Raw genomic sequence first — 13,159 nt, forward strand, 5'->3', positions numbered from 1 at the left:
GGAAAAGGCCGGCACAGCTATGTAGGAAATGTGTGTCCTGGGGCATCTGTCAGAATATAGTGCCTGACCATTCAGAGTCAAGGATTATTGCAAGATGTTATTATTACTGTTATATAATAACATGTGGACGTCATTTTGTGGAAATCACGAATCTCTCTCTCTGTTCTAGAATCCCCTGGTTAGGCCTGGTTACCCTCTGAGGTTTTTTTCTCCTCCAATGGAGTTTTGGGTTCCTCGCCACCGTTTGTTTGCCTGGCTGGGGGGGCTGCTAGAATTTGATAGTCTTATTTAATTAACAATGCATATAGGAATTTGTGTGTCTGATATTTGACCTGTGTTTTGACTTCCATAACCTTTTATGTTTTACTTATAGTCAATGTTTTCTTGTACAGCTGCTTTGTAACAATGAAAATTGTTACAAAGCACTATATAAATAAAGCTGACTTGACTTGACCTCTTTGAGAATTGCTTGAGGTTGCATGATTATATAACCTCAGTTAGGACGTTATGAAGGCAGTGTGTGGCAGTCTCTAACGTGTCAATGAAAGGCAATAAAACGCAACTTAACACAATGACAGTCATGAGATATGGCAGTTTTATAGCCGACCTGTCCTCGTGTGCTCTTTAATGGTCTGCGTCAGAACAGCTGGCCACGGCCTCAAACACTTCTACAGGCTCTGATGTGTGTGATTCAGCTGGGAACCTGCTACACACAAGAGGAAAGAAACACTTTAACAAGCACTATAAATCCATGAATGTCAAGTATGTACTCTGGATAGACACCACACAGTATGAGAGTGTTCCAGGCGAAAACTAAAGACAAACGCCACCTTTTAGGGCCATAAGGGTGCATAACAAGGTCTACAAAAAATATTGTCATATTTACAAAACATTACTTATCTGTACAATACAATATCTACTGAAGCAGTGCTAAACATAATGTACGTTAAAGAAGGTTCATTTACACTTCATTTAATTCAAAACCAAACAGTTCGACCTCTTTTGTGACTTCTCACCTGTGTGTTGGACTGCGGCTGTGCGATGGACTGTAAGCCCCAGCACCTAAGGGAGCGTCTGACAATTCACTGTCATTCATGCCCACGGTTAAATTATTCTGCCAGTTTCCCCCTCCGCTGGCAGTAGATGACACTAGTGAGGGGACGTGAGAGGTTAAGAAACGTTAACTAAAAATGAATCAGATAAAAACATCATTGATTTTTACATGTTAAAGGGATAGTTCACCCAAAAATGAAAATTCTGTCACGAATTACTCATCCTCAAGATGTTCCAGACCATTGGATGTTTGAACCTTTGTTCTAGTGAACACAAAGAAAGTTTTTATTTATGAACTGTTTGCTTCCATACATTCCTCAAAATATCTTCTTTTGTGTTCAATAGAAAACAAAAAAACAATAACTGTTTGTACTGTGGTAGTCGACGGTGCCCCAGAAATCGCTAAAATTCTTCCAAATATCTTTCTTTGTGTTTAACAAAACAAATACATTTAAACAGGTTTGGAACAAAGGAGGGTAATTCATGACTTGGGTTTTTCGGTAACTGTCCCTTTAAGGCTAATTGATCCTGATCCAACCAACGTGTGTGAAACCCTTGTTGGAGTGTGTTGGGTACGGCGCGGTACAGCTCACTTGTAAGGGGATTTCCTCTGGGTACAGTACCTAGGTAGCAGATACTTGTTTTTAGTACCACCTCGGCTGAGGTTCTAAGCGTACTGTACCAATACCAAAATGTGACGTGTTTACATGCAGATCACTGATTGGGCAGAGAGAATCATTACCAGCGTCATTGGATTTGCAACACATGAATATGCATTTAAATACGCCATATTTGCATTTCCCTTTGTGACAGACAAATAGAGATTGAGACCCTTAACGCAATGCTAATTGCTACATTAGCTTACCCTTGTGCAATGTGGAGCAAACCAAATGATCGTTGTCTGCTCTTTGTTTTAAGATTTCCCAAACTCTCTGGTATTTTAGCAGTATTTTGTTTTGCTGCCATACTTCATCGATATGCTCCATTACGCCTGTGTTGTGTGTGTGCTTGTCGCGTTCACAATGATGCTACGGCAGTAGAGGCTGCACAACCATGACGATAAGTTTACACTCCCCACCCACTTTAAAGCGGTACTAAACTGCTGGGGAAAAGCAAACTGAGCCGAAGTGAAAAGAGCTGTACCGAGCCGTACTAAACCTGAAGGTATCATTCGGTGGAAACGCGCCAAATGAGAATTCAGAATGACGCCATTTGTTGGTTTTCGTTGGATCTATGTGAATGATTCTTTATAGGGAAACGGGAGGGCTGCTTGTCCAGGTAGAACCTAGAAGATTCTAGTTTCTTTGCCAGGGCATTGGTCCATTGGTTCTTGAGTGCATTACTAGGATGTTGTTAAGCGATTGATAGGGGTAATCATGATATTATGGTCTCCAGATGTGGCTTGTCCCTTACAAAACAAACATTTATGGAAATATACTGTAAAAAATATAATGCAATATGTTGAATAATACATTTCCATATATTGGATTTAATATATTGAGGGTAAATACAGGTGCTGGTCATATAATAAGAATATCATCAAAAAATGTATTTATTTCACAAATTCCATTCAAAAAGTGAAACTTGTATATTATTTTCATTCATTACACACAGACTGATATATTTCAAATGTTTATTTCTTTTAACTTTGATGATTATAACTGACAACTAAGGAAAATCCCAAAGTCAGTATCTCAGAAAATTTGAATATTATACATGGTGTCTAATCAGCTAATTAACTCAAAACACCTGCAAAGCCTTTAATGGTCTCTCAGTCTAGTTCTGTAGGCTACACAATCATGGGGAAGACTGCTGACTTGACAGTTGTCCAAAAGACGACCATTGACACCTTGCACAAGGAGGGCAGGACGTATGCAAGACATGCCTTTCAGCTGTCGCATTCCTTGTGTCAAGCCACTCTTGAAACGCAGACAGCGTCAGAAGCGTCTCACCTGGGCTAAAGACAAAAAGGACTGGACTGCTGTTCTCTGATGAAAGTAAATTTAGCGTTTCCTTTGGAAATCAGGGTCCCAGAGCCTGGAGGAAGAGAGGAGAGGCCCACAATCCAAGTTGCTTGAGGTCCAGTGTAAAGTTTCCATGGTCAGTGATGGTTTGGGGTGCCATGTCATCTGCTGGTGTTGGTCCACTGTTTTTTGAGGTCCAAGGTCAACGAAGCCGTATACCAGGAAGTTTTAGAGAACTTCATGCTTCATGCTGCTGCCCAACTTTATGGAGATGCAGATTTCATTTTCCAACAGGACTTGGCACATGCACACGCAGTGCCAAAGCAACCACTACCTGTTTTAAGGACCATGGTATCCCTGTTCTTAATGCAAACTCGCCTGACCTAGAAAAACTATGGGGTGTTGTGAAGAGGAAGATGTGATAGGCCAGACCCAACAATGGAGAAGAGCTGAAGGCCACTATCGGAGCAACCTCAGCTCTCATAACAACTGAGCAGTACCACAGACTGATCGACTCAATGCTACGCCGCTTAGCTGCAGTAATTCAGGCAAAAGGAGCCCCAAATAAGTATTGAGTGCTGTACATGCTCATACTTTTAATGTTCATACTTTTCAGTTGGCCAAGATTTCAAAAAATCCTTTCTTTGTATTGGTCTTAAGTAATATTCTAATTTTCTGAGATACTGAATTTGGGATCAGTTATAATCATCAAAATCAAAAGAAATAAACATTTGAAATATATCAGTCTGTGTGTAATGAATGAATATAATATACACGTTTCACTTTTGATGGGAATTAGTGAAATAAATGAACTTTTGGATGACATTCTAATTATATGATCAGCACCTGTATATACTGTAGGAAAATATATTTCCCTTTGTATGAGGAGAGTCACTCATTTTTAGCACACCCTACTTATAATAGCTAGTCAAGGAAACTAACAGGGAATAGCTCTGGCATTGGACAACAAATCAATAACTTTGCACTTTATGATCACAGATGCACAATTCAAGTTTCTAAAACATAAATTCTTAAACTCGTTTCTGGCATTTTTCACCCCATAGGATTCATTGTGTCAGTGAGCTGTGTTGTGTGAAGAACTGTTTAGTACCTGAAGAGAATGAGTTGGTTCTGCTGGAGTGGCTGAAGGGTGCCGGCAGGGTCTGGTAACCCAGGCTATGCTGAGAGCCTCGATCATATTTGTAGGTATAAACCAGGTGATATCCACCCGGGTCCCTGTGCTGGCTGGCGTTGCGGTTGTACCATCCCTTTAGATGTTCAGCCACCAAAGCCTTGTACATGTTCTTTGTCAAAACCTCATTCAGGTGCCCCTGCCTCCCTCTAGGAGGCCTCACAGTAGCGTACGGGTTCTGGGACAAATTATCCGACCCCTCCATTCCATAGTGCCTGTTCCGACTACGCCCATGGTAGCCATGTGTCGGGTAAGAGGGGTTGAGGTTATAGTGACCCTCGAGTTCGCTCTCATAAACGTAAGCTCCGTTGGAGCAGGGCTCATAATCGAAGCCGGGGTAACCTGTCACATAGTACGCATGTGGTCCGTAGTGATTCTGCTGATTGGCGTAACTGCTGGAGTTTTGAGGGACCAGGTTAGGCATGCTGCCCGTATTGCCGTAGATTGCCGTATTGCGGTGGAACCGGTAATCATAGGAATGAGAGTCCAGTGTGCGGTATGGAGGCGTGACTGAACATGGGGGACAGTAGTCCATGCTGGAATAGGATGAGCAGTCGTCCAACACCTCGGTGCTGTTGCTTCGCCGGGATGGAGACAGTGGGAATACCGACTTTGAACAGCGAGAGTGGAGGAGTTGAGACTGAGACTCCAAACTGCCGCTGCGGTGCCGGAAACCATGGATGTGACCTTCTGACCTGTGGGGCACCAATCGACATATCTTACTGGCCATATAATTTCTTTAAAATGTATTGTTGTCAGTGCTGGGTGAGTTACCTGAGCTGGCTGCTGCTGTATGCGTTACGGGGCATAACAGGGGTTTGAGGTAAGCTGTGGGGGGCCTTTGGCATTCTGGGTAAGGTTTTACATGGGCTGCTTTGGGCAGAAAACACCTCACGGGGAGTGTAATAATGTCCAGGCCCTAGGTGCTCGTGATCTAATCTGAAGTCATACGGAAAGAGCAGGAATGATTATACAAGAGTAATATAAAAACACATTCTCATTACTGCAACACTGTGATGTGTAATACAAAAAAACAAACATTATCATTACCGCAACACTTTAATGTGGAATAAAACAAATTCTAATTAATGCAACACTGTGATGAGTTATACAGAAACACATTCTCATTACCGCAACTCTGTGATGTGTTATACAAAAGCACATTCTCATTACAGCAACACTGGGATGTGTTATACAAAAAACACATTATCATTACCGCAACACTTTAATGTGGAATAAAAAACACATTCTCATAACCGCAACTCTGTGATGTGTTATAAAAAAGCACATTCTCATTACAGCAACACAGTAATACCATAATGCACAATACTGAACCTCATTCTCATTACCGTAATACAGCAATGAAAATGATTTTAAATGTTATAAAATGTAAATATTTTATATAATAACATTCTGGCATATATACATATTTTAATAAAGTACGTAACACATCATTTTTGCCTTACGGTAATGACAAAATGCTAAATGCTCCCTCATATATAAGTTGCAAAATGAAAGAATGTAAACGTAAATGTAATAATTTGGCCCCAGAAGTTCACCACAAGTTTCCCACCTGTTATGAGAACTGTCATGCCGTGTGTCGCTGGCTGGAGATCGTCTATCTGGTTCATACTCCAAGCCAGAAGAAGACAAAGGAGGACTTAGACACGGTGAACACTGGACAGAGCGAGAACGTGGCCTCTGGCTGCCATCATCTAAAGAGTGAGAAGAAAATGTCATAGTTTATGTGCCAGTTTCTGGCGATAATCAAATCTACATTTCAAGAGTTCGCATTAACATGTAATCAGATGAGCTGAAGCAAATTTGGCGTGCTGTCCAAGGGGAGGGCTCCAAATTCAGAGTTTTAGCTGAAACCCTGAGTACTTCCCCTTTAACTGGGATAGACACCAGCAGAGAGTGAGGGATGCTGCAAAAACTGTCGGAGACTTCTCTGATGGGTTGTATTGCTCCCAAACTTAGTTAAATAAACTTCATTTAAAAAGATGGTGAAATACATGAACTCGATGTTTGTTTTTGTCCGTTAATTGATCAATGATGTGTGTGTCAATATTTATGACACCTGAGGTATTTCTACATCAGGGAGCAATGCTGTGAGATATTTTTACCGTCATCGAGCTGAAGACTGTCACAGAGAGAGCTGCACTCTGACTTAGCCAGTCCATCTATGGAGGAAGAATTAAATATATTTTGTCAAGAAAAAACACGTTAATTGATACAATAACACACAAGCAAGGGCTCTGTTATATCAAATATCATCACGGCTGAGATTCAGCTATATGTCAAACATTAGTACAGAAAACCTTAAATGCCAATTGTCCAAAGAAATGAATTGGGCCGAAACATTTTACATCACTATATTTATACTGAAGGAATGGGGAAAAATTCACTGAGAGATAATGTTAGGATATGATTTAAATGTACTGTAAGTTGCTTTGGATATAAGCATCTACCAAATATAAATATAGATTTATCTTCTGTACCTGCTATGAGCAAGGAGGCTCTTTGTGTTGGTTTCTGTCCTTTCTTCAGTCTGTACTGGTTCATTTCATCCTCAATCTCCTGCAGTTTCTGCATGGCGTCCAGACAGTTCCTCCTCCTCTTCTTCCTCGCTAATTTAGGGATGTCAGGCTCAGCCGCCAGCTTCTTGGCCGCCTCCACGATTTTCTTCTGCAGCGCAAAGCGGCTCTCCAGATTTCTGAGATATGGATCCTGGGATTAAAGATGATCAGTCATGAGGTATTTTTCCGGTTCAGTATTCCGAAACCATAAAATGGTTTGATGAGCGCAGTATTTTTCTGCTATTAAAAAAAGAAACTATAGCGAGAAATACTGAAGAACTTTTCCCTTTTTTCCAACTACCAATAATCGTTTTGTAACAGCAGGCATGAATTATGGTTCGCTACTTGCTATATAAAATTTGCTAAACTTTGCAAAACATTACGGTAAGGATACTATTGTGCATTACGGTAATGACACAGTCATGCATTATGGTAATGATACAATTTAATGCCAGATCTTCACCGTGCACTTCACACCTGTTTGGAGACCTGTCATGCTAAAAAAACAAGGGAAAAAACGTAAAGAAACAAAATTTTACCCGAAGCGAACAAAAACTAAATCAAGTTAAATCGTTCTGAACAGAAAAGCTTTGTAATAGCATTTAACTGGTTAGCAACGTTAGTTTATTATGTTCCTTTAAATATCAACCAATTAACTCCTCCTATAGCGCTTCTCAGATCAAGTTCGTTGTTTTAAAAATATTTGCACGACGATCTCGCTCACAATGGGAGAAAAGCAGATGCGACACTCATGTGTCGTGACATTCATGTGACATTCAAGCTCAGCAAAGATGAACGGATGATAGCATAAATAAATCTAATACCATAGCTACTGCGAGGGAAATTCTGTGCTTGAAATCGGTTTATCATTTTCATTATCATAAGCACCACAGGAGCGCATCACTTCGGCACGTAGGAGAAAACAGTGCGACCTGAGCTTTCCTGTGTTCTTTTAGACGTGACACTGAATAATGTTTTTGCATTTTGCACAGGAATAGAATATATGATTTATATCTGTTTAGCTTATGAGGCAAAGTGTAAATGGAGACTTAAAGAGAATCAGAGACAATAAAAAGACTTAAAGTTGATCAGAGAACGCATGAAGTGACCAGGTTGTACAAAGCCCCCTATGTCCTTTGTTTATGTTCACACAATAGCGTAAAAGTGAATATGAACGCACCTTGAAATGACCGCGATTTGATGGCAAATTATTACACAAGACATCTGTAAACACAATCCCCACAACACAGAGGAGCATCAACCAAATGCACGGAGGTATGTTTAGTAGCTTTACTGTAAGGTAAAAACTTTTCAAAACGTAAAGTTAAAGACAAAGTAAAAATATGTATTTTTAGGCTTTGTATTTCGACAATCCACAGGCTAAACTAAACCGTTTTTTTTGGTTGTAAGTTAACCGTTTCCGGAACTAAATATTTCAGTGGAAACACAATAACACAAACGTTAAAATACAGATTCTGCTCAGAGTGGAACGAATGAATTTTTTGGGGGTTTTTAAGCCTCCGTTAAGCATCTGCTAAACATTGCACACTAGCTTCATCCTCAAACGTTGTAGGTTACAGGGGAGAACATCACTTAAAAATGTGTGGTTGAAACCACCAATCAATGAGCAGAATTCTTTTTCCAGGACATCAGCTCTTGTCCAAAAATGATAGACCACCGGATCAAATGTAATGACCGCTAAATCTTATATACGATGAAAAGCAAACCCTTGAAGATCAATCAGTCAAAACATTGACAAACATAAGCTAAAAATAGCATGTTGGCATTTGATCAGGTCGGGACAGTCCCATACTGATAAACCCAAACCTCCAGCGTCTTATATATTATTCAGACCTTTTCTTGGCGACATTGCTGTTTGTGGGAATGAAAACTGACCTCATTATATGGAAAAAGGTCGTCCAGCTTGAAGGCCGTCCCGACTCTCTTCCGAACACGAGGAGGCGTCTCGCCCTTGCTGACAGGATACTCTTGTGGGAGTTTTCCAGTGAGCTCCTAATAAAACATTATCATTAAAGTGTTCGTTTATCCCAAAATCTACATTTTGTCACATTATTTAAAGTGAACTATCCAAAAACTACATCAATGATGCGGTTCAAGCATGCGTTGTAAGAAGGCGCAAATAGAGACGAAATAAGTTCATATTGTTATTTTAATGTATATTGTGCAAGCTCATTTCTATGGCAGTCATGTTAGGTTATTTAATGATACTGCGTTAATTCAGCTAATTCACTCATTTTACTGCCTTCATATTCAAATATTTTGGACCACAGAATCCTGACCAATCACAAACAAGTATTACAGAAAGCCATGAGATAAAACTTAATATTCACTTATAATACATATTATTTAGTATATTCTACAATATTTACGAGACAATCTATTCCAGCACTTACAGCCTCTCGCAGGCATATTTCCTTCAGCTCTGTGAGCTTTTGGCTGAGCTCATCGTGGATTTCTCTCTCTTTCTTTCTCAGCTCTGCGAGCTTCTCTTTTTTCTGGTCGTCGTTCATTTCTGAGTCAGCCGAACCTATGAAATAATGAAAATGAGATCAATGTGTGGGTGTGTAATAACGCTGAATAAAATGACGAAAATATCATGTTTGCTCAGATAATAAAGACGCATAAGAAACAAGTCAGAGAGAAAGAAGTCTTTTCAGCTCCTCAATTATCTGATAAATAATGCAACAGTCAATGTGTGTCGACGCATTTCGAAATAAAGCGGTTCAGAGCATCCATCAAACACAAACTCTCCGGAGGGCAAAGAAGATCTGATGTATACCTGTTGAAACCAGACTTCCGTTACTCGCCATGATGAGCTGATTCTTCACTCCTGCACTCAGTTTGTTCATCTTTGACGCTCCGTTCTCTGTCAAGTCAGCTGCGATATCTCCTAAACTTCGGGCTGTGGTGATTTTGGCCTGAGCAGACAAATCTTAAGGTTACTCTGATCAGACGCGTAGCCAGCGGTGGGCCCGGGTGGACCCTTTTTGTTTTAGGGGTTATGCATGCCTAGCTTAATATAGGTTAAATGAAGTGGTAATGAAAACATTATTAAAGAGAGATTTTTTATTTTTGAAAGTAAAAACATGAACGAATGCTGTTAAGTCCAGAGCACCTTAACTGAGGCGTCGTTTGCCTCCAAATGCAGTTAAAGTCGAAATAAGTCAAGTGTTTATGTGCATTGCCTTCATTATAATGGGCATCTTATTTGTGTTTGTTATTGTTTCATCAATGTTTTTTTTCACGCCAACAACTAAGATATTAAAATAGCTTGATAAAAGACAGTGATATTTATAAAACACACACACCCACCAGGGTGTTTTGCATTGATTTAAGCAGACGATGAGTGTTAACGGGCGTGGATGGAATGAGTATGAATAAGAAAGGTCCATTGTTTAGAAACGATTGTAATGTCAGCAACGTTCATTTTAATTTAGTTTAATCCCTTACTGTGTAGTGTATTTGTTTCACCGAACTATACCAATGAACAAACAAATGCTGTGTTTTTTGTGACTTACTTTGCTCTGTTTTCTGTTCAGGTAGAACTGATGTTGACTGATGGCCATGACCCAGATGGTTTTGATCAGTGAGTGACTGGCATACCATGTGTGGATTACCAGTCCCGTCTGGCCAAACGTGCGTTTAGTCACTGTCCGCCTGTACACACACAAATATTCTTCATGTCACAGGTTACAAACTACTGATATTTACGTAAGACGTTAATAATCTTGTCAACACAACCATTACGACACACCTACAGCATTTATTCTTGATTACATTGTCTTAAGTCATTCATGCTATGATATAACATAAATGATTTATTGGTTATTTCTAAAGCAGAAAATGTTAAAATTAGGTGGCTTGGCAACTCTCAAACCACTTCTTCAAATGCATCGGATTGAAAAACGTCAGTTCAGGCACATCTGTTAAAGGTTCAGTGTATACATTTAGCGGCATCTAGCGGTGAGGTTGCACATTGCAACCAACGGCTCACTCCACGCCTCCCCTACGAAGCACTACGGTGGCCGAGAGAGGACTAAGATGTCAAGGTTTCACTTCTTTGCTGAAGGAGGTAGAGCTGTTTTTTTCCGTTTGGGGCTACTGTAGAAACAACATGTTTATTGCATTTCTCTTGACACTTCCAGCAAAAAACTACACACTGGACCTTTAAAAAAATCTTAGAAAAAAAAGAGCTTCAAATAGGCACATTTAAATTTGATTTAGATCTCTAAAGCTCCAATCTCTTTAGTCACAGGGCCTGTGCTCCAGAAGAGCTTTGGGTCATTTAAAATGATGTCATCATAATTAAAAAAGAATTCATCTGTGTCCAAACTTTTAATTGCTAAATTACGAACATATTACTTTTGACACCTATCACACAGTAACTGTACAGTGCAATTTATTTATTATTGTATTCAATCCAATATACAGTACACGATAATTTCACACTCATCCAAGATCAGTGTCGAACATCTCAGCGTCTCACCTGTGAGGATCATTGACCTCCACGGCAAACTTCTTCTCCCTGAAGTACAAGTTCTCCAACTGCTTCCACTGAAAGAGCTAATGAATGAAAAGAAGAAAACACGTATCAGTCCGTTCCAGCAGCTCTGTACAGCTCACAGTGTTCTGTCAGTCATCATCTGATGTTCTCTAACTACACCTCACTGAATCATCTCAACCGGGTGTGCCAACCACTACACAATCACAGTCCCAATTATTATTATTTTTTTTCATGAAATATTTTTGCGTTTATTGTAAATAGTTCATCATTGTGGGTCCTCCTCTTTTTCAAATTCATGTGTCCTCATAATCTTTAGTTAAAATCTGAAATGCACTTCCGTGTTGTAATGACTATCCATCTTAGATGACGAATGTTAGACGGCTTGGGCGGAGCATCTGTAACTCCTCCCCTTCAACTATCAGCCTGCTGCCAGTTCCATTTCAAAATGCAACGGCTGATTTCACACATCCAATCAAATTGCAGAGAAAGACTAAAGTCATGCCCACTCTTTTTTTCTTATTCAAAATTCCATTTCACTCGGAAATGCGTCAACGTGCACAAGTAAAAACGATCGCAACTTCCCGTTCAGGGGGACTTTAAAGAATGTAAAAATCCGCTCGAGTAAAAGTCCATTTACATCAATGATGATAACAATAACTATAAAGATTTTTTTTGATTTAGTAGAATGGCAAGGTCCACACCACAAGCATAACAATAATTATACAGTTAAAAATATTGTTGGGATTAAGAGCTTTTTTCCAGCTGATGAACAAGCCATTAGAATTTAAAGGGCTCACACACTTAAAATGCAAACTGTACATAGTAAAATTTAAGTAATTTTCTAACAATTTTCTTCATTTCATAACAGTTTATAAGGACTACGTCCGTCAATCTACTGATTTCAATGCAACAACATCATTTTTGATTCACTCCATAGAAATAATATATGAATAGGTGCTAAAGTGCTCATATTTCACAAAATTACAACACACATTTTCTCCTCCAACATTAAACGTAGCATTTCGGCAAAAACCTGCGTGTTACCCTTGACATTCTCAAGTTTTAACTTTGGAAACCTCCTGTGTGAGATCGAATTATATTGCTCTTAAAGCTTCTTACCGGTAGTTGAGGAGGTTAAATCCTGTAGGTAATCAAATCCTGAGGTACATAATGTTATCGTCTACTCGCTGTTTCTGACTTGTCTCTTCAGGTTTCCACAAAGTTTCATGCACACAGTACTGGCCAAGCCTCGCTGCTTATGACCTCACTCAAATACCAATGCAACTCCTCACAGGTCTTAAGCATCTCCCTCCCTTCTGTGTTTCTTTAAGCTTTAGGAAAGCACGCATGTGAAGCTACACGGAAGCCCAGGGTGGCTCACTTTCACTTATAGGGTGGGTCACTGTTGCACATGTCCTGACAAAGCGGGCCGAACATATCGGCATAGATTCCTGAATGATTATCTTAACTGAGATTATTAATATGATTATGATTAATGTGTAATATAAAATTTTATATCTGTTACATAAATATGTGCTGCTGGCGCACATGATGCAGGTTTGCATCTGGCCTGCAACATTTTCAACTTTATTTCCAATATTAATCATTTACGAAATGTGACATATTTGTTAATTGCAAAACATATAATTTTTTTGACATGTATTTTGTTTTTAAAATGACATTCATACTGACAGCATATTTGTGTTTTGTTTGTTTGTGTTGTCGTTGTGCAGCAGTGTCAGGTCGTCTCTGGGCCGGTCTTGATGAGTCATGAGATCGCTGTGTGTACAGAAGCTGCCTGTTTCATCACAGATCTCATATCGCTGTTGCATAACACTTCACCCAA

The 13,159-nt window shown here is 39.6% G+C and overlaps 1 protein-coding gene across 2 annotated transcripts in view; it reads right to left on the reverse strand.

Moving 5' to 3' along the window:
• Positions 1–13,159, reverse strand: part of frmd4bb (FERM domain containing 4Bb) — a 45,551-nt gene that overhangs the window by 2,176 nt on the left and 30,216 nt on the right. The window contains exons 12-23 of one of the 2 annotated variants that reach the window (XM_079477956.1): positions 11,296–11,372; positions 10,328–10,466; positions 9,589–9,727; positions 9,203–9,336; positions 8,685–8,801; positions 6,711–6,939; positions 6,336–6,392; positions 5,783–5,924; positions 4,984–5,148; positions 4,129–4,904; positions 1,017–1,149; positions 608–703 (exon numbers count right to left, since the gene is read on the reverse strand). In XM_079477956.1, coding sequence (XP_079334082.1) covers positions 625–703; positions 1,017–1,149; positions 4,129–4,904; positions 4,984–5,148; positions 5,783–5,924; positions 6,336–6,392; positions 6,711–6,939; positions 8,685–8,801; positions 9,203–9,336; positions 9,589–9,727; positions 10,328–10,466; positions 11,296–11,372 — 2,187 coding nt within the window. In that variant the 3' untranslated portion in view covers positions 608–624. Of the gene's footprint in view, positions 1–607; positions 707–1,016; positions 1,150–4,128; positions 4,905–4,983; positions 5,149–5,782; positions 5,925–6,335; positions 6,393–6,710; positions 6,940–8,684; positions 8,802–9,202; positions 9,337–9,588; positions 9,728–10,327; positions 10,467–11,295; positions 11,373–13,159 lie in introns of both variants that reach the window. The other variant, XM_079477955.1, reaches the window with a different exon arrangement.

Source organism: Barbatula barbatula, assembly GCF_947034865.1.
Source record: "Barbatula barbatula genome assembly, chromosome: 17".
Lineage (NCBI taxonomy): Eukaryota > Metazoa > Chordata > Actinopteri > Cypriniformes > Nemacheilidae > Barbatula > Barbatula barbatula.